This window comes from Asterias amurensis, chromosome 2, assembly GCF_032118995.1.
Source record: "Asterias amurensis chromosome 2, ASM3211899v1".
In the NCBI taxonomy this organism is placed as follows: Eukaryota; Metazoa; Echinodermata; class Asteroidea; order Forcipulatida; family Asteriidae; genus Asterias; species Asterias amurensis.
In genome coordinates, this window is record NC_092649.1 from 10,939,871 (window position 1) to 10,962,822 (window position 22,952).

The 22,952-nt window shown below is 37.7% G+C and overlaps 2 protein-coding genes across 3 annotated transcripts in view; one reads left to right on the plus strand and one right to left on the minus strand.

The window, feature by feature from the left end:
• Positions 1-15,142, minus strand: part of LOC139951461 (uncharacterized) — a 41,333-nt gene extending 26,191 nt beyond the window's left edge. The window contains exons 1-9 of the mRNA XM_071950372.1: positions 14,942-15,142; positions 13,659-13,724; positions 5,542-5,694; positions 3,996-4,000; positions 3,403-3,460; positions 2,870-2,929; positions 2,311-2,368; positions 1,593-1,699; positions 698-784 (exon numbers count right to left, since the gene is read on the minus strand). Of these exons, the coding sequence (XP_071806473.1) occupies positions 698-784; positions 1,593-1,699; positions 2,311-2,368; positions 2,870-2,929; positions 3,403-3,460; positions 3,996-4,000; positions 5,542-5,694; positions 13,659-13,724; positions 14,942-14,989 (642 nt within the window). The 5' untranslated portion in view covers positions 14,990-15,142. The remainder of the gene's footprint in view (positions 1-697; positions 785-1,592; positions 1,700-2,310; positions 2,369-2,869; positions 2,930-3,402; positions 3,461-3,995; positions 4,001-5,541; positions 5,695-13,658; positions 13,725-14,941) is intronic.
• Positions 15,143-15,415: 273 nt separating this feature from the next.
• Positions 15,416-22,701, plus strand: LOC139933779 (uncharacterized). Of its 2 annotated transcripts, XM_071927983.1 has the most exons (6): positions 15,416-15,787; positions 16,624-16,758; positions 17,085-17,371; positions 18,639-18,785; positions 19,114-19,169; positions 19,955-22,701. In XM_071927983.1, the coding sequence occupies exons 1-6, from the start codon at positions 15,510-15,512 to the stop codon at positions 20,069-20,071; spliced, it is 1,020 nt and encodes a 339-aa protein (XP_071784084.1). In that variant the 5' UTR covers positions 15,416-15,509; the 3' UTR covers positions 20,072-22,701. The 2 variants fall into 2 exon arrangements, with proteins under 2 accessions (XP_071784084.1, XP_071784085.1); XM_071927984.1 differs by lacking the exon at positions 19,114-19,169.
• The last annotated feature ends 251 nt before the right edge of the window (positions 22,702-22,952 follow it).

Consider the following 22,952-nt stretch of genomic DNA (forward strand, 5'->3'; position numbering starts at 1 on the left):
ACCACATTCCCTTGAAGGAAATAGTTCCACAAAATGGTATACATTATCAACAGCTACAGTTTATCTAAGTAAGTACAGTTTCATGGTCATTAATTGTTGAAGTAATTGTCAAAGGTATACCCTCCCCTAAAGCTTTGTTGTGTACTTAAATTACTTACTTCAGCAGATACCTGAATGAGTAAACAAATAGACTTGCATGAATTGTCTTAATAAAATTAAATAATAATAATATGCAGTTCTTACATAATACTCCAGCACAGCTGAGGGCATCTCAAAGTCTTCATTATTTTTCCCACAAGGTATGCAGATGCTCGAAATGTAATACCCATTTACTCTGCATAGCACAATGTAACAGTTTACAAGGTGCTGCAGTGCATTCAGCAGCCAAACCATACCAGAAAAAACTGAGTGAACCCCTTCTCTTTTAACAAAGTGTACTGGGTTCTATTCCGTGCATTACACAACACAAGTGACTTATATCTTTCTGTCCCACCTGATGAACAAAGCAATAAAGTGTCACGCTTAACCCTTTAGCAAGCATTATGTCTGCAGACACTACCGTGCCCATTACTCCGCATAATGCTATTGAGGTTTGACAAGTTGCCTTTTGAGTTTCACACATGCGATTGAAATATCATGCCCTTTTTTAAGGATGTTGAACAATAATAACATCGAAAACTTGACGTTACATTCTCACCTGAGTTTGTTTCATGGCGTCCTTTAAGCTGTTGTGAATATCACACTCTTCATCAAGCTTAGACTTTAGGGTCACCATCTCCGTTGCCTGAAATATCACAAACAAAGTAAAAACACTTTGAAAAAAAAACTTGTCTATCACAAGAATTACATACTATCCAATGGGATCAGTTCGATTTTCCTATTTACAAATCCCCTCACGGTGCTTCTGGACTTTGAGAGGTCGATGATGAGATAATCAGCTGGCTAAATAAGGATCTTCCTATAAAGATTATGTTTTCCAGATATTTTTTGAGCAATTAAATGAATGAATGAATGAACGAACGCGTTAGCATTAGTTATTACTCCTTAAAGTCATTATACACTTTTGGTACAGAAAGAAAAAAAAAAGTTCACAGATTTACAAATAATTTACAGGGTTTACAGAAGGTAATCTGGTAATGGTGAAAGACTTCTCTTGAAATATTGTTCCATGAAATGCTTTACTTTTTGAGAAAACATTTAAACAATATCAATTCTCGATAGCGAGAATTACGGATTTATTTTAAACACATGTCATGACACGCCGAAGCGCGCGGAAACAAGAGTGGGTTTTCCCGTTATTTTCTCGCGACTCCGATGAACGATTGAGCCTAAATTTTCACAGGTTTGTTATTTTATGTATAAGTTGTGATACACGAAGTGTGGGCCTTGGACAATACTGTGTACCGAAAGTGTGTAATGGCTTTAAGCTTTTTCACAAGTCAATACTCTACAAAAATAGGAATTATTTTCAACTTTCCACCTGGAGTGAATTATGACTGGTCCAGCGGACCACTGTTGACAGAGAACACTACTGAACAGAATTTTTAAAACTCAGAAATGTAACACAAATTGGGGGTTGTGTTTTTGTTTACCAGAGAGGCAGCCTTTTGCTCCATGGAATCTTTGACAGTCTTGTAAGCATTGGCATTCTCCATTGCTTCAGTTAGTTGTTGACGGAGTAAGATCACTTCAGAAGACACTGACAATACAAAATGAGAGAGTCATCAATGGGGTCAATCTGAAGATATTGGAAGGAAATATATTTTTTAAAAGGGTTGCATCGAGTGCATAGGAACTGTACGGTACTGAAATTTCACCATAGTAAAAAGTCAGGAATGTATTAACACTGTGGGTTGGTAAACTGTTTTATATTCAATAATATAGTTCTGTCCTGTTGAAACATTTTTTGACTGATTCTTTAAAGAATTTAAAAGAAATTGTTGAGGGGAAAAAAGATAAAAAAGGAGGGTTTGGTCAAAACGCAAATGATGGTCGGTCAAACGGATGAGCACAAACAAAACATTTCATTCTTTTGGCCTTACTTTGCAAACCCAGAGGCAAGACCAGCCATGCTTTTTTTTCTCCTTGGATAAACAAAAGTAGGAACATGTTACCAAGTACAAGGGCTGACCAACATGTACATGTAAACATGGAGTAGGCTATAATAAACTGTTCAAGCTACATGTATCTAATCACAGTTTGTCCGTTTTTTCCAAGGGCAAAACAAAAAATCAGAAATCAGACTTTAGTTGGAAAAATATCATGCCTGGGCAAGACTGAGTGAATTTTCAAATACTCCAAATGACTTACACAGAGATCTATCTTCTTCTCCTCGTTTACGATTTTCATCACCTCCTTCCGATGGTGGCTATTTAAAAAACAAAAGTGCAGCACAAATAAACTGTAAATTGAGAAAATCATCTCTGAGAGCAGTTTCTAGGCAAAAAGTAATAACAATATTTTTACAGGACCAGCAAAAGTCAAAACTTTGACAGAATGTTAAACTTTAAGTAAAGGCGAGGAATTCTCATTCAAAAACAAAAGACTGTCAGACTTGTCCAGTTGAAAGTTTACTAGACCAATGCTAAGAAACAATAGCCTCAGGCATGTGGTCCTGTATACATTTGCAGACCTGGGGTCGATTTCACAAAGATAGTGTTTAACTTAGAACTAGTTCTAAGACTCTTTAGGTGGTATTTAAACTTAAGGCTAATCCTAAACACGTCCTAACTCAGTAAGACTCGTCTCAACTCTTTGTGAAATCCACCCCAAGGATGCCACTTTTAGCTGAATTAGACTGAACGCCATTTTGTCAAAAACACAAATCTATCTGTTGTGATTTCTTGAATTACTTATTAAAAAAACTTACCTGGCCATTCTGAAGTTTGTCAACTTCTTTTTTCAATTCTTCTGAATACCACTTTTCCTCCTGGCAGAAAATAAAATAATGACACATCAAGAAGAAACACATGTTACTTTAACAAAATCAAAATACACACAGGCATTAAGTACTTCTTAAAATCTATCTTCATCTTATACAATTACAACAGTTAAATAATCACTGTGTCATGGGTATTTGGTTGCAAACTTGTGTCCTAAGGCAATATAACCATCATTGCTTCGTCCCGTGTGTTGCGTAATGCACGCAAAAGAACACATTTACAACAAGAGAAGTGGCTTGCCCCGGTGTGTTTCTGGCAGTGGCTGCTGAACGCCCCACAACATCTTGTTAGCCCTTATAAGGTGCTACATAAATCAGTCTCATGATTCACAAACTTAAAAAACCTGTCTTTAAATGTTTCTCTTTATCCCAGCACCTTGAAGACCTTCTTGTAGTACGTGCGCTATATAATGTATAAGACTTCAGTAAAATTAGTATTTATATTTCTTGGACCTGCATACCTTTAGTGACACCCGTAGATCTTCTAACTCTTGTCTCAACGCCAGTACGTCACCATCCCTTTTAAAATAAAGACACATAATGATTTGGCAATTTATTGTTTTTGGCATAATGAGCAGAAAGGACATTCTGCCCTAAACTGCAAAGGAAGCATTTGTCCAGCCTCTTATCTCAAGTGCCATTTATTGCCAGAGAAGTTCATAATGTTGTTTTATTGTTTATTTATTGTATGGTTTATTCAACTGACACTATTCAAATTTAAACAGTTTGTAGTTCAACTTAATAATAATGACAGACATTTGGCATACAACTTTTTATGCCAAATGTCTGAAATTTGTGTCCGAACTCTCGTTTGAAAAATGTCAACTAAACTATTGCTGTCGATGTCACTTTTTTAATACTTGAATTTTAGGAAACTCAATTTATGTAGTATACTCACTATATTGCTTGTTTCCCATGTGTAAGATGGAGCCTTAAAACAGTGTTTAATAAACTGACGACTGACAGCTAGCTTAAAAGGGTTGCATATTACCGGTTTTTAATTTGATTTTTGCTTGAAGGGGCACCACATGTTAACAAAGGAACCAAAACTTACCTGTTCTGTCAAGACAAAGATGCAACAAAGCAGTCGTTCCATGAATATAAAAACAAAACACACAAAGCAATAGGTTAATATTTATTTTCAAACACATCTTTATAATTTCTTATGACCAAGTAGGTTTTTCTAAAATGAAATATATTCCAAGTTTCACAGCAAGAACAACCCAATCTTAAAGGAACATTACATAATTGGTTTTTGCTAACAAAACAGTTGCCGGCCATCTGGGTCACGAGAGAATAGTGAAAAACCGATTACAAATTTTGCATTGCATCATTGCCAAAATAAAAATGAATAAAATGCTCACTGAGCAATAAACTCTAAATGCAAAGTTAGATGATTTATTTCTCATCAAATAAGACATTTTAGACAGAAACATGTTTTCAACTATCATCATCTTTAGACCCTGTAAGTATTATGTAAATCTGCGATTTTCACAATTTTTATTTCTTACCAATTCTGTAACGTTCCTTTAAAGCCATTGGACCCTTTCGGTAAACAGTATTGTCCAAGGCCCACACTTCGTGTATCACAACTTCTATATCAAATAACAAACCTGTGAAAGTTTGGGCTTAATCGGTCATCGGAGTCGGGAGAAAACAACGGGAAAACCCACCCTTGTATCCGCGCGTTTCGCCGTGTCATGACATGTGTTTAAAATAAATCCGTAATTCTCGTTAACGAGAATTGACATTGTTTTACTGTTTTCTAAAAAAGTAAAGCATTTCATGGACTAATATTTCAAGAGAAGTATTTCACCACTACCTTCTGTAAACCCTGTAAGTTATTTGTAAATCTGTGAACTTTTTTTTTTTTCTGTACCGAAAACTACTTGCTAATTGTACCTCCTATCATTCCACAATAAACTTTAATACTGACATTTCTTCTCATTATGTTAATCTCTGATGCACTGTGCTTACTGTATTTGTTATACACAGCCAGTCAATTGATATAATGTATTGATTGATTCTTTCTTGTATTAGGGTAAGGCAGTTTCTCCTCGGTAGGGCACAATTAGTCTATGAAAGAAATGTAAACTGTGTCAAATTATTAACCACAAGGGAAACTGACTGGGTAAATTTGGTTTAAATGATTAGGGCCTGTAAAAATGTCTAGAGCGGGATTTGAGCCAACGACCTCCAAATTAACATGCTGGCGCTCCACCAACTGAGCTATCTAGCCCTATTTGGCTGCCTGAAACTTTACAGAGGCATCGAAGGTGATTGCCTCCATGCACCCTGGTTATTGCCCTGGTGCCCTTAAAATGCTCCAGAAGATATTTACAGTTTCCTCATAGGGTGCCCTTTACTGAGGAAAAGATGCCTCGGTGCCCTTGCCCTTTCGAAAATGAAGCATATAGGCCTGCAACCGATTTCACGAAACGCTAGGATTAATCCTATCTCCATTTAGGACGAGTAACTCAAGTCCTAACTTGAGATGGGTTCAATGCATCCTAACGTCTAGGGATACGGAACACTACTTAGACCTAAGATGAATCCTAAGTTAGGAAGAGTTTTGTGAAATCGACGGCTGGAACACAAACCTTTGATGAATGGCTCGCTGGTGATTCAACCTTAGGTGGGGTAGGTGTACTGAGACTCTCCTGAGGACTGGGAGTGTTATGATCGGACTCCCAATGCATTTGAAGCTTCTCTGGTGACGACAGTGTGGCCATACACACTGGACAAATAAAGCCCTGTCCAAATAAAACAAGAAAATAAATCCAAAACAGTGAAAAATATTGTTGATCTAAAACAAACACAAACTTGAAAAAGAATTATGATATTTTTTGCATGTTTTGTATTCTGGTTTGCGGCTGAAGGCTGGTCACATTGGGCTACATGTGTGTAGTGTAGTCTAGGGCATGAGATTTGCGCCGTCGTGAACTAGATGCTCCACAAGACATCGCACGTATTATGCGGGAGATAGTTCCAGAAACCGGCATTAGGCTTAAGATTTTTGACTGGTTACAGCGCCCCCCAGATAAGTATATTTTCACATTTCGTATTTTGGATTAAGGTGCGTTATAAAATACATTAAAGCCATTGGACCCTTTCGGTAAACAGTGTTGTCCAAGGCCCACACTTTGTGTACCACAACTTCTGCATCAAATAACAAACCTGTGAAAATTCAGCCTCAATCGGTCATGGGAGTCGGGAGAAAACAACGGAAAACCCACCCTTGTTTCCGCGCGTTTCTCCGTGTCATGACATGTGTTTAAAATAAATTTGTAATTCTCGTTAACGAGAATTTATATTGTTTTGGTGTTTTCTCAAAAAGTAAAGCATTTCATGGAATAAAATTTCAAGAGAAGTCTTTCACCATTGCCTTCTGTAAACCCTGCAAGTTATTTGTAAATCTGTGAACTTTAATTTTTTTTTCTGAACCGAAAGTGTCCAATGGCTTTAATGGACTGGCATGATTCGGTCACTAGAGCACATCTATCCCCCTTCTGGCCTGTGAGTGACCAGAAGAGGGACCTCATACTGACCCTGGTCACTCACAGTCCCCCACAGGGCGAAAGACAAGCTCTAGTTAACTCATTGCCAGTCCACATGTTTATAATATGATAGTAATAGTAAAGCCATTTTATAAATATTTCTTTAAGGATGCCTCATAATAATGAACTTAATCACTGTAGCTCACGAGCCTGGGGAAACCCGGACCCAGTTTCATAGAGCTATTAAAGACACTGGACACTATTATTGGTAATTGTCAAAGACCAGTCTTCCCACTTTGTGTATCTCAACATATGCATAAAATAGCAAACCTGTGAAAATTTGAGCTCAATTGGTCGTCAAAGTTGCGAGATAATAATGAAAGAAAAAACACCCTTTTCACAAGAAGTTGTGCACTTTCAGATGCTTGATTTCGAGACCTAATTCTAAATCTGAGGTCTCGAAATCAGATTCGTGTAAAATTGCTTCTTTCTCAAAAACTACATTACTTCAGAGGGAGCCGTTTCTCATAATGTTTTATACTATCACCAGCTCCCCATTACTTGTTACCAAGTAATGTTTTATGCTAATACATGTAACTATTTTGAGTAATTACCTTTAAAGGCAGTGGACACAATCGGTAATTTTCAAAGACTAGTCTTCACAGTTGGTGTATCTCAACATATGCATCAAATAACACCCTTTTGAGTGACAATCATGACAAGAAACTGTGTGTAGCGGTGAATAATGCGGGCCAGGCCGGCCAAGAAACGTCCCACCCATTCAATTCATTCAAATGCAAATTTGACATGACTTTGACGTCGATTTTACCAATGGCTCCAACACAATGACCAAGGGTGACTTCACAGGAATTATAACTAACCACGTGGAAATGTCCACGAGTCAAGTTTGTAACAAGTCAGCACAATTTAAACCACACAGAAAATACACTTTCACATTTTTCTCGGAAACTGAATTTTTATTTAACTTTCCTCGATAGATGTATTAGATGTGTACATATTTCTTTTTTCTAGATATAGAATAGTATAGTTGTTTTTTCGGGATGACAAATACTTATTCACATTGTACAGGTGGATTTTTATGTGCAGATGAAGTTTCTTTCTTTAGATGTTTTTCTCAGAAACGGGATGACAATATTTATTAAACTTCAACAGGTAGTTTTGTGCACAGCAATCATTAAAAAATGGCTAATATCAGCGTGTCTGACGGGTCAGTTTTAAGTGTCTCAATTTTTTAAAAGCCTAAAGAAAGAACATCTGCATGGCTTAGCTACAAAAGTTATACTTAAAGTCAATGTAAAAATGTCCTAGTTTAATTATAAAAACACAGGTTGAAACCAAATGACTAATGGCTGAATGAATGCAATATCAAATTAGCATGACTGACGGAACCCCCAAACACAAATTTTCAAAATTTTCAGAACCTGTTTTCATGTGATTTTTATTGTAAATTGTTGTCAAAATCAATCATTTGTACATAAACAATCAGAAATTATTATACTCAATAAACACAATGCAGAGAATTCCATAACTGGGCTCTCCAAAAGCGTGACTGGCGGGACGTGACTGATGGGAAATTTTTGACGCAAGACATTTTTAATGTTTTTCTCAGCATACTTAAAAGCAGTGGACACTATTGGTAATTGTCAAAGTCTAGCCTTTACAGTTGGTGTATCTCAACATATGCATAAAATAACAAACCTGTCAAAGTTTGAGCTCAATCGGTCATCAAACTTGCAAGATAATAATGAAAGAAAAAAACACCCTTGTCACACGAAGTTGTGTGCGTTCAGATGGTTGATATTGAGACCTCAAGTTCTAAATCTGAGGTCTCGAAATCAAATTCGTGGAAAATTACTTCTTTCTCGAAAGCTACATGTATGGCACTTCAGAGGAAGCCGTTTCTCACAATGTTTTATACCATCAACCTCTCCCCATTACTCGTCACCAAGAAAGGTTTTGTGCTAATAATTATTTCGAGTAATTACCAATAGTGTCCACTGCCTTTAAACCATTTTAGGCCAAATAGAAAAAAAAACCAGTTGATCGCCCAGAGGAGAACACCAATTCTTAAGTTTGAACCCACCGCAAACTTATTTTATATACATTTGTTGCATGAGGGTCCGATTATTACGCTAAAAAGATTTGCTAGTAGGCATTCACTGGTTTTATGAAACAGACGGTAACACGTGTTCGAGAGCATCACGTTAGATTCGGGAAAAAGCCTCAAGGCCCAGTCCATTTGAAAGGATGGATTTTTTTTTATTTTACAAAAATCGAAAATAAAAAAACAGTAAAAATAAAAAATAGTAAAAAAAAAGGATGCACCCCCCAAAAAGGATGCGGGCGGGAAGATCAACTGGAATTTTTTTTATTTGGCTTTAGTTGTTCAAAGGAAATGGTTATAAACAACAATCAACAATGATCAAATAACATACAAATCAACAAATGAATTCTAACATCATTTAAGTAATTTTTTGACAGTTATGCCATGAAACACATTATTGTTAAATAAACATAAATTGGTTGTTAAGTTGCATTTAGTTGTGATGGGTCATAACGTAAGGGATGTAATGACACATCGTCGCATCGCTAATTGTGATACCAAAATGTGAAACGGTATCATGATGGCCTGTATTTTTTTTTGTTCACGTGCAATTTCAGGAAAATGTTCTCTTAAATGTACACTATTTTTATTATTACACACCACAGACCTGTCCAAAATAAAAATTCCTTACTGTTAACACTTTACTAAATATCAAGGAACAAACTGTTGATTTTATGTTGCACGTAAATGTTACCATTTATTATGGGTTTATCTTATACTTTTTGCCTGTTTGAAGAGGTGCACTGCATAGGCCTACTTTTCATGACCTTTTTAATCCGGAATAAGCACATTTTAACAGATCTGAATACAGTTAATCCTCCTATAAATAAAAGTTGTTCATCACAATCTATTAAAAGATGTAAATGGATGTGACTGTACAGTCTAATTCATATTTGACTCAAAGTTTGCAAAGTTTGAAAAAGGTGACTTTTAGTTAAGGTCAATCGGATAGAAGATAGATTAAAATATATGCTAAAATCTTAAAAACAAGCAACTATTTCATGTTTTTGCTTGACTGAGGGGACATTTCAACACCCATACCTAAAAAACTGTAGTATGCATTAAACATATTTCCAGTGGGTTTATTTACCCTGGATTGGAGTAACGGTATCAAAGCTGATATTTAACCACAAATAAATTAACTGGATGTGAACTACAACACACAGGAATCAAGATTGTTTAGCTAATTCAGGGTAAACACACCACTTCCATATCCTTAAACTTCAAAGTGTCATAAGAACATATCAAATTACAGGAAATGAACAAAGAAAAGTGGTTTCTGACAGCTTTGTTTGTGTACTTTGCATGAAATAATCATTTGAAAGCATTAATGAACTTTAAAAATTTATGCAAGCACAACATTTCTGTGGCGTCAGCCAAATATGATAGGCTTATAGAGAGAATAACTCTAGATAATTAACAGAGGTTGTCGTGGAGAAAAGTAAGGTAGCGGATATTACTCGGGAGGAGGCATGCTCGCTTAGCACTAACTATGTTGCCAGCACTGCTAAACAGCCGTTCGGATGGCACACTCATTGCAGGTATGCATAAAAACTTACGCGCCATCCTCCCAAGTAATTTAAATCTGGGCTCGTTTATTTTCCACCATGAAAGGGGGTCGCTGTCTATGGGGATGAATGGCTCTGCAATGTAACGGCGAAGTTCTTCAGCAGCGAAGGCTCCGGGTTTGGTATCTTCGGGCTCTGATTGTTCATACAAGTCGGCGAAAAGTGACGCAAATTTGGTCTTCTTTGGGGGCAGTGCATCTGTGGGAACTGCGTCCGTTTCAGTCGTACCAGCTGCGGCAATTTCTATCATTTTCTCAATGACATGATCTTTGAGTCCTTGCAAATCCTCAGGCTCAAGGAACGGGAGGCTTTTGAATCGGGGATCCATGAAACTGCAGATTTGCAGTATCCGAATTGCATACGTGCCCTGGTAAAGCTCGCCTAACTTCTCATTCATGGCCCTTTTCACTGCAGAAACTACACTGTTGTCAGTTGATGCGTCATCCAATAATTTTTCCAGTTGATGGATGCACGGCAGTAACCCGGACACGGTGACATAGTTCCCGCTAAAAATCTCTGTCATCTGCTTGATGGGTTCGAGGAGTTCAACAAGCTGTTCAATTGTTGAAAACTCTTCAACCGATGGCATCAGCTCTTGTTTCTTGAGCTCGATTAGCATGCTGCATACAGGTTGCTGTTGCTCAACAATTCGTGCTAACATGTCAAATGTGGAGTTCCACTTAGTTTTGTCACCTTGCAGCAGTTTATTTTGGGGGAATGCCAACATGTCTTGCTTCTTGGCGAGTTTGTTGGTTGCATTTGCATTTCTGTGAACAAATTCAACAAGTTTTGAGCATCTTGCTAAGGTTGTGTGGACTAGTTGAGTGTCGAGCCCTGCCCTAACGATCATGTTAAGGCAGTGGCCAAAACATGGCATGTGGGTCCACCCGATGTCTCGTATCGCTTTTGTCATGTTCGCTCCATTGTCCGTGGCAATTGCAGATAGGTTCCCTGCAGACAGATTCCAGTCCTTAAGAACCTTTTCCAGGGTAGATCCAATGCAGTTTGCATCATGTGGTGGGGGACACTGCATGTTTTCAAGAGTGTAACTTTTCAATTCCCAGGACGGACTTATGGAGTGAAAAGTTACAACCAAAAACTGTGACATATTATGTGCTGTCCATAGGTCCGTTGTCAGGGAGAAAAACGCTGATGTTTCGACGAAGGGAGCGATGGTGTTATTACGGAGGTCTTTGTACATCTTCGGAATTACTAAAGAAGATATAGTCTTCCTCGAAGGCAACACGTAACGCGGGTCAAACTTCTGAAGCATGCTGATGAATCCCGGCTCTTCCACAGTGTATATGGGTTTCAAGTCTCTAGCTATGTGAAAGGCCACCGCCTTAGTCAGCTCCTTTGCCTGGATACTTGTCGATGCGTACTGCCCCGCCTTCCTAAAAATCATCTGTAAAATATATTTAAAAAAGAGAACGCTGGTATTAACTTATTAACTTGTTAAAACATCCATAATGATATAGAATCTCCACCAAAAAATAAAGGCATACAATGCAATGCAATGTATGTTCAAAACTAAATGGAACAAAGCTCATATACGATTGTATAATCATCAGACGTAATTCACAGTCACACTTCACACTCACAGTATATTTCATTTTCACAATCCACATTGTCTAGTTCAATTGTTTTTTTTTGCTTTTCCCATTTTTCTACCCCTGAAAGGCAGTATGTTTTGTAAAACATAAATATACATGTAATGATGCTATTTGCTAATGCTTTAGTAAGATGATTAAATAATTATGAATAATAAAATTACTCACTTCCATTGGTTGTTCAATTGAACTTGAATCTCCCGGTCCATGTCCACTACTAGTAGTAGCTCGTCCAGTGACGTATGGCAAGGACGCTGTTGAATTGGCACTTGAAGATGGCTCACCCATTGTCATATCTCGGAATTCGAATGGGTGCTTAAATTTTAAATGATTCCTTAAACTTGATGTGCTCTGTGCATGGGATAGGGCCGTACCACACAAAGCACAAATTGCCTTGGACTGGTCAATGATGACTTTAGCATCATTGGGATCCGTATGAAAGCCAAAGAACTTCCAAATAGAACTCTTTGATCCTTTTTTCGGCACCAATTTTTTACTCCGAAGGAGCTCCGACGGCTGAGAGGACATGTTGAACACAGTAAGCTGTCAAGTAATGAGTTAAAAACGCATCACGCATATGCTTTAAAAAAGAAACAGCCCTAAGTTTAAGACGTAAACAGTTGGCCTGGGCGAACAATTTGAATATCCAGTTTATGGCTAATAGCAACCATAACCGCGAATACCGTTTTTGACCTAACCAAGTATTCGCAAGGAGCGCGGATACCCATTAATATACTGGATAGTCCTCTATTTACAACAAACTACCGGATTCCTATTATCCGCAATCATTGGAAACTTCTATTAAGACAGCATACACAGCATAAAATAAGTATGCTCACCTCCGTTCAAAGTTAAAACATCATATCAATATAAACCACAAGGGAAACTGACTGGGTAAATTTGTAAATGATTTTTGGGGTTGAACAAAGAATTGACTAGAGTGGGATTCGAACCAACGACCTCCGGATTAACGTGCCGGCGCTCTACCAACTGAGCTATCTAGGTCGTTGGTTCGAATCCCACTCTAGTCATTTCTTTGTTCAACCCCCCCCCAAAAAAGTTAAAACAATGACATTTCCGATCGTTTTTGGTTGAAAGATTTCGAAAGCTTTCCTTTCTCACGTAGAGTCAATCACGATATCAAAAGAAAAAGCAAATCGCCATCTTTAAATTAGATCCGGTTATTTCTATGAATTAACCGAGTGACACCGTCTAAAGCTGTAATATCAATCTGCACTTTACGTCACCCAGTTTCCTACATAGTAACACACGAGGCAGTGGGTCACAAGATCTCATTCACAAACGAACGACCGCAAATGAACAGCACCCTCTAGCGGTCGTTGGACTCACTACCTTAAGTCCGGTAAATCCGGTAAATTTGGGATAGTTAGCCAGCGGTTAAACGAATACCACATTTCACTATTCGCCCAGCACTAGTAAGCATTTTACATCATAAATACAATGGATTACAACCCAACCCCAAACAAATTAATCCTCTGTCGTTGATAATAAAAAGAGAGGAGGCTGCGTGATCTATGCCTCAAGTTGGAGCGCAGTTCGTCTCGGACTCTCCGCAGTGTGTCAGTCAAGTCAGTCGGCGTACTCAAAGGAATCAAAGTCCACTCAAAGAAAATCCCAGGAAAGTTACTTGTGCCTGGTATATTTTGTGTGGTTGTGAGCTACTGAGTGTGTTTTAAGCATTTGCCGACGATCAGGGATAATAGGAGTCAGGTTACTGTTCAAATCACGTTTTTGGTTGCAATTACAGGACTATCTGGTATATATATAGGTATCCACACCCCTTGCGGATGTCAGGTTAGGTCAAAAACGGTATTCGCAGTTACGGTTAGGAAAAGCTATTGCCATTAACCAGATATTCAAACTAATCGCCCAGGCCTAATAATGCTATCTTCTTGCCTCTTGTTCCCCTGCTGCAGCCACTGGACGAGACTGTTGAGAAGTGTTGCCTGATGATCTACCAGCCTGTTGGATAATGACAAAATTGGGAAACAAATTTATATTTTTTATTTGTGATTTTTACCCTTACACCGCACCGATGTTTGTTAGCACTGTATACTCAGTACTTTCCCAGAGTCCTGTGAAAAAATATCACAGGCATTTTACTCAGGTGGGAATCGAACCCTTGACGCTTGCATTTCTAGAGCAGCGTCTTACCAACTAGATTATCGAGATTGTCTGGTACCTAGAGGCAATTTGAGGCAAATTTATATTTACAAAATGTTTCACAAGGCATTACACGAGATTGTGCAACAGTTTCTAAACTGTCTCCCATTGTCAACCAGGATAATTTGAAGATGCAAATGTCAAAATTAGGTTTAAAAAAATGAGTACAGAGTCCCAGCCAAGTAACTCTAGCACCTCCCCCCCCCCATGATCAATGATGAATAACCCCAGCTGGAACACAGACTGCGCAAAATGGGAAATTTTCAGTTGAACGGGGTCCAGGGCCAGGGGGGTGTACAAAATATGGCCGGGATTGTTGTAGTAGCTGCCGGAAGCGTTTATCTTCCGTATCCTGCCACCACTTTTTCACTCATTTTTAAATTTTACAATCTCATTTAGGTAAATTAGATAGTACTTTATTTAATTATGGGATTTATAAATGAATAGTGGTGAAAGGATTCGGTATGGAAACATTTCCAACTCTTGAAGGAATGAAGTATTGAAAGTGGTCTCAAAAACTAATGTTCGCTGGTTTATTTAAAGTAACGCTAGAATTGCCCCAGCCCAGTAGAGTTAGTTGCGATAATCGTAACCCTTCTCCCGATTATCACAACTAGAATTGCCCACGTCAAACTTTCAATTATTCAAAGCTAATCTGAACATCTTTATTTTTTATTTTAAAAGAAAGATTGAACCTTCACTCAGAACCTTCATAATCATTTCAAACCCATTTCAAGTTCTATTTATTTTCTAAAAATGTACTGTACTGTGTGATTGAAAAGGCCTGGAACTGGAAGGGAGTGGCTTTCGAAAAGTAAAATATAGTTTGTGTGCAGAACATCAAGAACATCAAGATGCCAATGCCGTTTTATTTTTCATGATTGTTGCTCCAAGAAAGGAGCTGTTCAAATTACATCAAGATCAACATCAATCAAGTCTCTGACACTGTCGGAAATACACGACTTACTGCAAGTGCATCACAACATCTATCCTGCTGACCTGGGCTCAAAACTTACCTCAACTGCATCCTTCGTTTTCTTCTTAAATCTCTTTAGCGCTTCCATTGTGGAACGTCAGTCTTGTGGTCGTTAATATAAATAACTATATGTAATGATCAATGTTGTTCTCGAGTCACAGTAAAACAAGTTTATCCCGTGTTTTGGTGGTCAATTTGCTGTCGCCCCTCCCACAAAATTATCACTTGTTGGGGATCATGATGAGAGGGAGAGTACGAGGTGTTGTTACAACCTCGTTGCCAGAGAGGGCCGCGGGTACGTGAACGATCGATCTCGCCGGATCGCACAGCTGGTATCCTGTATAATTAATTGCTACTGTCCCAACTATAGTTGGGACATCCCAACTTCTCTAGTCTAGGCCAAAGATCGCATTGCGCCGCGTAGTGGTATAGTGCCGTTGTTGTTACCCGGTCCCAACTATAGTTGGGCTAATTCTCAAGTTGGGGCGGAACTCACTGCAAGTGAAACGTCAAAGCAAACCGATGATCGCGGATGATAGATTACCGCAACAAAAATAATTGGCACTCGATTGTCTTGTTTTCACATCATAAACACGAATTTGAAAGAAATGGATGTGAGTGCAACATACAGCTTTAGCCTGCCAGGACGACGGATCGATGGGGGCAGATTCCTGGAGGTTGCTAATGATCTCCTTGTCTTTCGAAAGTTTGATGATGTTCTGAGAATGTGCAGCGCAACTGACAATGTACTCCCGTTGGTGAAACTGAAAAAGGGCATCAATGGCCATAATGTGGGTGTTGATGATGAGAACAACAGGGCATTGGGCAGAGATGACGTGGATGAGGACATCGCCAACAGAACAACACAAGAACTTAATGCCAAAAGGTATATTGACTGTTGTTGATTTATAAGTCATCGCGAAATGTCTTTCTCCTCGTGTAATGTAAACAGTAAAGTTGTTATTGTATTTGTATGGTTATATGGTGCTATCAATAAAAATACTAACTAGAAAAACTATCTATAGGCCTGCTTAGCGTTGATGTATCTGGCAGGATATTTTGCTGACTTAACCAATAGACCGATCCATTACGCCCCGCCTCCTTACCAGTTGACCAATCACAGCCGCGAAACCCGATCACCATTAGTGCAAAGATCACCAAACGGTTCAAATGGTGATCAGATTCCGGGGTTGTGATTGGTCAATGATAATTGGGCCTGGCTTAATGGATCGGTGTATTGGAGATGGAGACACTACTAGTACTAGTTCCTAGAGCTAGCGAAGAAAGGCCCTTTTTATGTTTCCTCAAAAATAAAATATCTCTTGAAACTAACTCTCATAATCGTATCCATCTCTCCAAGGATATGAGTTTGACACATGTACAAGTTTTACCTGCCAGATATATAATTTGTTTTAATCATAATGATCCCAATCAATCAGAGCATTACTCAAATTTCTAAAATTCTAGTTCTGGTTGGGTCTTACATGGACGCACACAGTACACACATCCTGTCGACTGCAGCAGGGAGGATGGAGGGTTATTAAATACAATCATCACAACTAATGTAGAACTAGAATGGTCAATGTCGGGATGGTTAAGTTAGTTAGTTTTAGCACCGCAAATATTGAACAAGATGGCAGGTCAGAATTCAAGAACTGATTAATTTAAAAAGACTGTAATGTTTCCTTAATTTTGTTACTTCTTGACCATTTCTTTTGACAGGAGTTTTCATGAATCCTTATGCATCCTAGCCATACAGGCTTATGCAGAGACGGACCAGTGGGACAGGGTGACTCCATTCCTCAGTCAGTACTATGAGGCCGTGGCCAGATACCCTGTCATTATCATTAAATTATGGTAAGAAATATATTTCTTCAAGACTTGCATTGTACACACCTGATAGAAATGGAAATTGAAGGGGTACGTGTTTCACAGGTTAGCAGGTGTGCATGGGATGAGTACTTCAGGCATTCCTCGATTACACAGCTAGCGCAGAAATCTAACGCTTCAAAGCAGAGAATGGTAATCAAAAGCACAGAATTCAGCAGTAAGCAGAGCCATAAAATTGGGCCCCTACCAGATTGGAGAAAGAAGAGCGAAAGGTCATTTAATATGCTGAGTGTGTGGACACCCTTTGGGAAATTTAAATATTAACATTTTTCTGATGTTTTATTCTAATTCAGTATACTACTTCATGTGAAGGTCAACAACTTATCGGCTGCAGAGACTCTTGCCTTGGAATGGCTCTCGGACAACGTCAACCAAACCTTACCACAGTACTCCTCAATTCTTGAACTTCTCCTTTCCCATGTGCTGCTCCCACAAACTAAGATTGAGCAAGCTAAAGAACTGGTGGAACTGAACCCTCAACTTAGCCCTGAGAAAAAGATGACTCTCTTGAAATACTTGGAGAAAGTCGAAGAGGATTTGAGAGTAAAGAAAGCAGTCACAGATAACCAATCCACAAATGGTTAGTTTATTGTACAAGCCCCAGATTCATGAAGCTGTTAAGCAGAAAGTGCTGCTTGACAACTTGGTGCTAAGAAAAAATTGAGTGGGACACCAGTCACAACAATGCAAACTTAATGTTACTTTAGCTTTTGGTTATTTCAATACTACTTGACAAATTATTGTGCTAAGCAAGAAATGAGTGGGACACCAGTCACAACAATTTAAAACTAATGTAACTTTGGCTGGTAACCTGTTTTCGATAAATATTTGTTCTTTGTCTAGCAAGTTTTTGTGCTTACAGGTTTTTTTGAAATTTGGCCCAGCTCTTTAGTTTCCTATAATTTAGGCTGCAGGGCTATAACCAATTCAAATGCAGTATTTCTAGGAACTGTCCCAAATGAATCACACTAAAATAACCTTAAGCTGTGAAGTCTTGATTGTTGCTGGCAGTTGCAGCACAAAATCACAGAATAAATTCATGTAATGTATGAAACAGACATCTGTATCAAGAGCAAAATGTTGATGCTTTTGGCTCTTGGACTCGCCAACATTTTTGTATTGATTTTTTATAAGGGGGTGATTTGTTTTAGGTACAATATTTAACAAGCAGGAGACCAATTCCTATGCCTTCGATCAATCTTAAAGACACTGGACACTATTGGTAATTGTCAAAGACTAGTCTTCACAGTTGGTGTATCTCAATATATGCACAAAATAACAAACCTGTGAAAATTTGAGCTCAATCGGTCGTCGAATTTGCGAGATAATAATGAAAAAGAAAAAAAAAAACGTGGTCACACGAACTTGTGTGCTTTCTGATGCTTGATTTCGAGACCTCAAATTCTAAACTTGAGGTCTCGAAATCAATTTCGTTGAAAATTACTTCTTTCTCGAAAACTATGGCACTTCAGAGGGAGCCGTTTCTCACAATGTTTTATACCATCAACCTTTCCCCATTACTCTTCATTCACCAAGAAAGGTTTTATGCCAATAATTATTTTGAGTAATTACCAATAGTGTCCACTGCCTTTAAGCCAGTCGGTCAAAAATCGACTCTGCCCGAAGTTTCTGATAAAGTGATAAATGACATTTGTGCAAGCTACATAGTGGCAGTACTGAATCAATCAAAATAAACCCAGATCAAGATCTTATTCTTGAGAAATGTATGTGGTTTAGTTTTAAAGTGATAAAAATTGTTTCAAAATCACTTAAACAATTAGCTCTGAATTAACGTTATTGCAAATGTCTCTTAAATTAATGAAGATTGTTTGATTTTACATCCACAGATACCGGAGGGTCTAGTTTACTACGTATCATTCATCGCCTTGGTCAGTTAATCACTAGACTGGTACCCATCGCAGGACTACGCTACATCAGGGACATAGCATGCCTAGGATTCTTCATATATCTTATTGCAGTTCGCACAAATCTAGGTTTGTATTTATAATTCCCTACTTTTATTTGTTTCTGTCCAATAGCACTCTACACACGAAACTTTTACCCAGATTTCGGACAAACATAACAACTTTTACTAACACACGCACTCGTACATGTCCATGTTTACGCTATTGCTACCCTATACTTTAGTGCAGTATGGCGCATTAACGACGCGGTGATCGCGCATAAGTGGTGGAACGTTTGTCTGACAGCTGGGCATTGTAAGCCAAAGTGACGTCATTAGTGCAGAGTGCTATTGAAGCTTTGACCCACCAGTAGAATGTCGTGATCACTGATGAAGTCAAAATGTTCTTTTATTTGTAGATGGAAAGACTTGCTACATGTTTGTTCAGGGACTACATGTTGGGTCCTGTCTGGTTGTAAGTTGAGCAAGTTCAATATTACTCTGTCTTTCTGTGGACTGCTTGAAATAGGCCCAAGATTCCTTACGCCCGAGAACTGACCTTTGGGTTAACATGGTTAAGCGCACAAGTATGCTAAGCACATAAGATCTTGCTTAGCAGACAGGGGTTACCAGCCAATATGAGATGTAGTTATATTATGACTGGTTCCCTGCCATAATTGCTCAACAAGCAACTTTCTCAAAATCAACAGCTTTTCTCAGAGCAACACTCCTTCCAGAAGACATTTATGCATGATTGTACCTTCAACATTTACTGGAAGAATTTTCTCTGCTGGGCAGTGCTATGAAATGTGTCCAACATCTCACCAATAACCCATTTTTGAGTTAGATTTGAAAGATGTCTGGTACAATGACTTGCTTAGTCACAGTGTACTGCTTGGTACATTTGAATTCCTCGGGCTATAGAAACAGTTGCTGTGTCAAATGGTCCGGGCAAGCTGTTGTATACCAACCTCTACATAAGCAAACCCTGGTACCATTGTGCCATACACATCCATTCAGAATACTGTCTGGATGTTTACCGTCTCCTATGTAACTAAGCAAAAGCTTGTCCCTAATCATGTGACATAGCAACTGTCTTGATAGTCTGAGAAATTTAAATTTAAGTGGTAACTTGTGATCGCGCATGTCATTGTACCAGACAATGTTCAAATCTAACACGCAAATGGCTTTTATCTCCAGTTTTAAGATATCGGCATAAAAAGGAGTTTTAACCATAAGTTTCCAATTTGACTTTGACAGATATACAGTCCAGTGTTTCCAATGCTGCAGTACTATGGAGTGGCATCGTCCGCATATGGCGCTCGCTTTTTGCTCCCTTCCATCTCATGTCTACAGCTTAATGCGGGGAACCAGTGATACAAAACAAAATTGCCTTCCGTCGAGTACTATCATCATCATTGATTCACTGCAACTTGGGCTTGCATCGGGGACGACAACTGATGTGCCAGACATCCCCCTTCCATGTTACTAACATGGTTTTTAAAAATTATGTCAAGATTTGAAATCAAGTTGTGGGACTTGATTGATAGTTTTTTTTTTTTTTTTTTTAACTTGGGTGTGATCCCTGCCCTGGCTATTTATGGCAGTTAAAAGTTGACTGTCTTCCAGAATCAACGAACAAAGATATTGACAAAATATTGAGCCTGCCAATATTAGGGCTAGATAGCTCAGTTGGTAGAGCGCCGGTATGTTTGTCCGGAGGTTGCAGGTTCGAGTTCCGTACTAGTCCATTTTTCTTTGTTCAACCCCAAGTTAAGTGTAACAGCTTCAACATCATCAATATCACACGGGCATGCACATTCTTGCAAAGATGTAGCAGTATACATACAACACAAACATGGCCAGCCTGCTGTGTGATTGGTTTGTGCTCTGTTCCAAGTGGTTGGTCAATTTTTTCCCCAGGCAAATTTTATAGAAAACAGAAAGAAGTGATAAAAAAGATAATTGTTTGAAATTCCTCTGTCACACACTTTATAATAATAACAATACCAACACTTAAGCACCTTAATCATGTTGACATGCGCTAGGGCGCTGAACATGGCATTACTAATGGACAAATTAAAAAAAAATAAGAAACTGCCAATTTATGCCAAATTGAACTATAATGGAACATAGCTGAGACGTTTATTTAACGATTGTGCTTCCTTGTTTACTATCCATGACATCTGTTCATGAAAATGATTATCACTGAGAATTAATTTGTTTGAATTAATGTTTACCTTTTAAATTTAATAAGGATAATAACAGGGTGAACAATGTCATTTTTTTCAAGTTTTTTATGATTATGTAGTCTGAATTGATATTATGGCAAGTGAGTGAATTTAAGTCGCAATCATCTTTTAGTGTTGAACCAACTTTCTCCCCCGGGTTACCCACATGGAAATTGCTTATTTCTAAAAGTTCTAAAAATTCAGGATTAACAGCAAAATGAGCAAACTGTCTTTGGGATGAGTGATAATGCTTGCCAGTTGACATGTACAGTGCAATATTTTAAAAGCAATATACAAGATGATTATTTAATTTAGCAGTTAAAAATACAGTTGTTCCTAATTCATTTGTTTGTAAACAGTAACCATATTTCTTGTTTTATAAGAGTTGTTTTATAAGGAGAAAAAAATGGCACTTGTTAAAATGAAGAGATATGATCAAATACAAATATTTTTGTAGAAAGCAAAACTTTACCCGTAACCTTACCGCTGTCATATTAGTGTTAACATGATATTCTTCCTACTTAAACCTGTTTTTCTATTTTTTCATCCCTGGGAAATATCTGAATTTTCTTTTAATAATAAGGACTGAAAAGTACATTAGAGCCTATACTGTGTGTATATGTAGGAAAGCCCTTGTACTTGATCAAAAATATCATTAGAATGTTGGGTATAATAAATTGAAAAGTGTATTAAAAAGTCTCCCAAAAAGAAGAGGAGTGTTGACAGCTTAGAAAAATTTTGCAGATTTAAAAAGTGATTGATAAAGTGTAAACTACAGTACATGTAGAGGTATGGTTGGCTTATGTATGAATTTAGCATGGTTGGATTTTGTATTTGTTGCCAATTAACTTATTTGAGGTGATAGGTTTTTGTTCTGGTATCCATGAATTAATACAAGTTATAACCGAAGAGGTATTTTAAAACTTTCCCCTTACACACAGGTAAATTGCAGTTTATTGTACATTTTATTTTTCCTATCAGGTTTGTTATTTTACCATAGTTCTTCAATTGGTTAGTACTTAAAATCGTTTTACCCAGTTGGTTATAAAGATTGAATTTATTCTTATTTTAAAGGCACTGTACACGTTTGGTAATAGTCAAAGACCCGTGTTTTCACTTGGTGTATCCCATCATAAGCATACAGAAAATTTGGGCTCAATTGGTCATCGAAGTTGTGAGAAAATGATGAAAGAAAAAAATATGAATAAAAGACGTCTAGCTAGAAGCCTTTTATTGTTTTAGTGAGAAATTACCTATTTCTCAAAAACTACATTACTTCAGAGGGAGTCGTTTCCCACAATGTGTTATACTATCAGCAGCTCTCCAATGCTCGTTACCAAGTCAGTTTTTAAGTTAATATTTGTTTTGAATAATTATCAAACGTGTACCTTCCCTTTAAACATGCTTTACATCAAGTGTCATTCGTTTAAAAAATTGTTTATGTAAAATCATGTTTGTTTTCATTACAAAATTTTAGGAATGTAGTTGGGTTTCTCTTTTATTTTCCTTCGATCTGAAACAATCTTAATGTATTGGTGTATGACCATACACTCCAATTTAATAGCGTGTTTATTTTCAGTTTGATTAATTTTGCCAAATATTGCCTGTTAATTTTAGAGAGGTGTATTGTACAATAAATAATTTTTGAAAATAATTCGGAGTAATGGAACATCTGTTGGTCAAGAAAAAACTGCTGTTAGCTTTGTACTTATATTTGACGCAATATTGCTTAACATAAGTTTATAAGGAATCAATAAATGCTTGCAAACAGGTGTATTTTCAGTGGTATTTTCTTTGTCAGATTTTGTGCAGTAATCAGGCATGATATTTTTCCTACTTAATTCTGTTTCCGATTCTTTTACCGTTGAAAAAATACAGAAAAAAATTGAGTAAATATATAAAATTTTATATTAAAGCCGACACCATATGTACTGTACATCATCCTATGTGCTAAAAACAAGTTTCCCATCGGCTTTTTTTCTGGATACAATTCTTTTAGAGATGTCACTTCCTAGTTAGGTTAACAG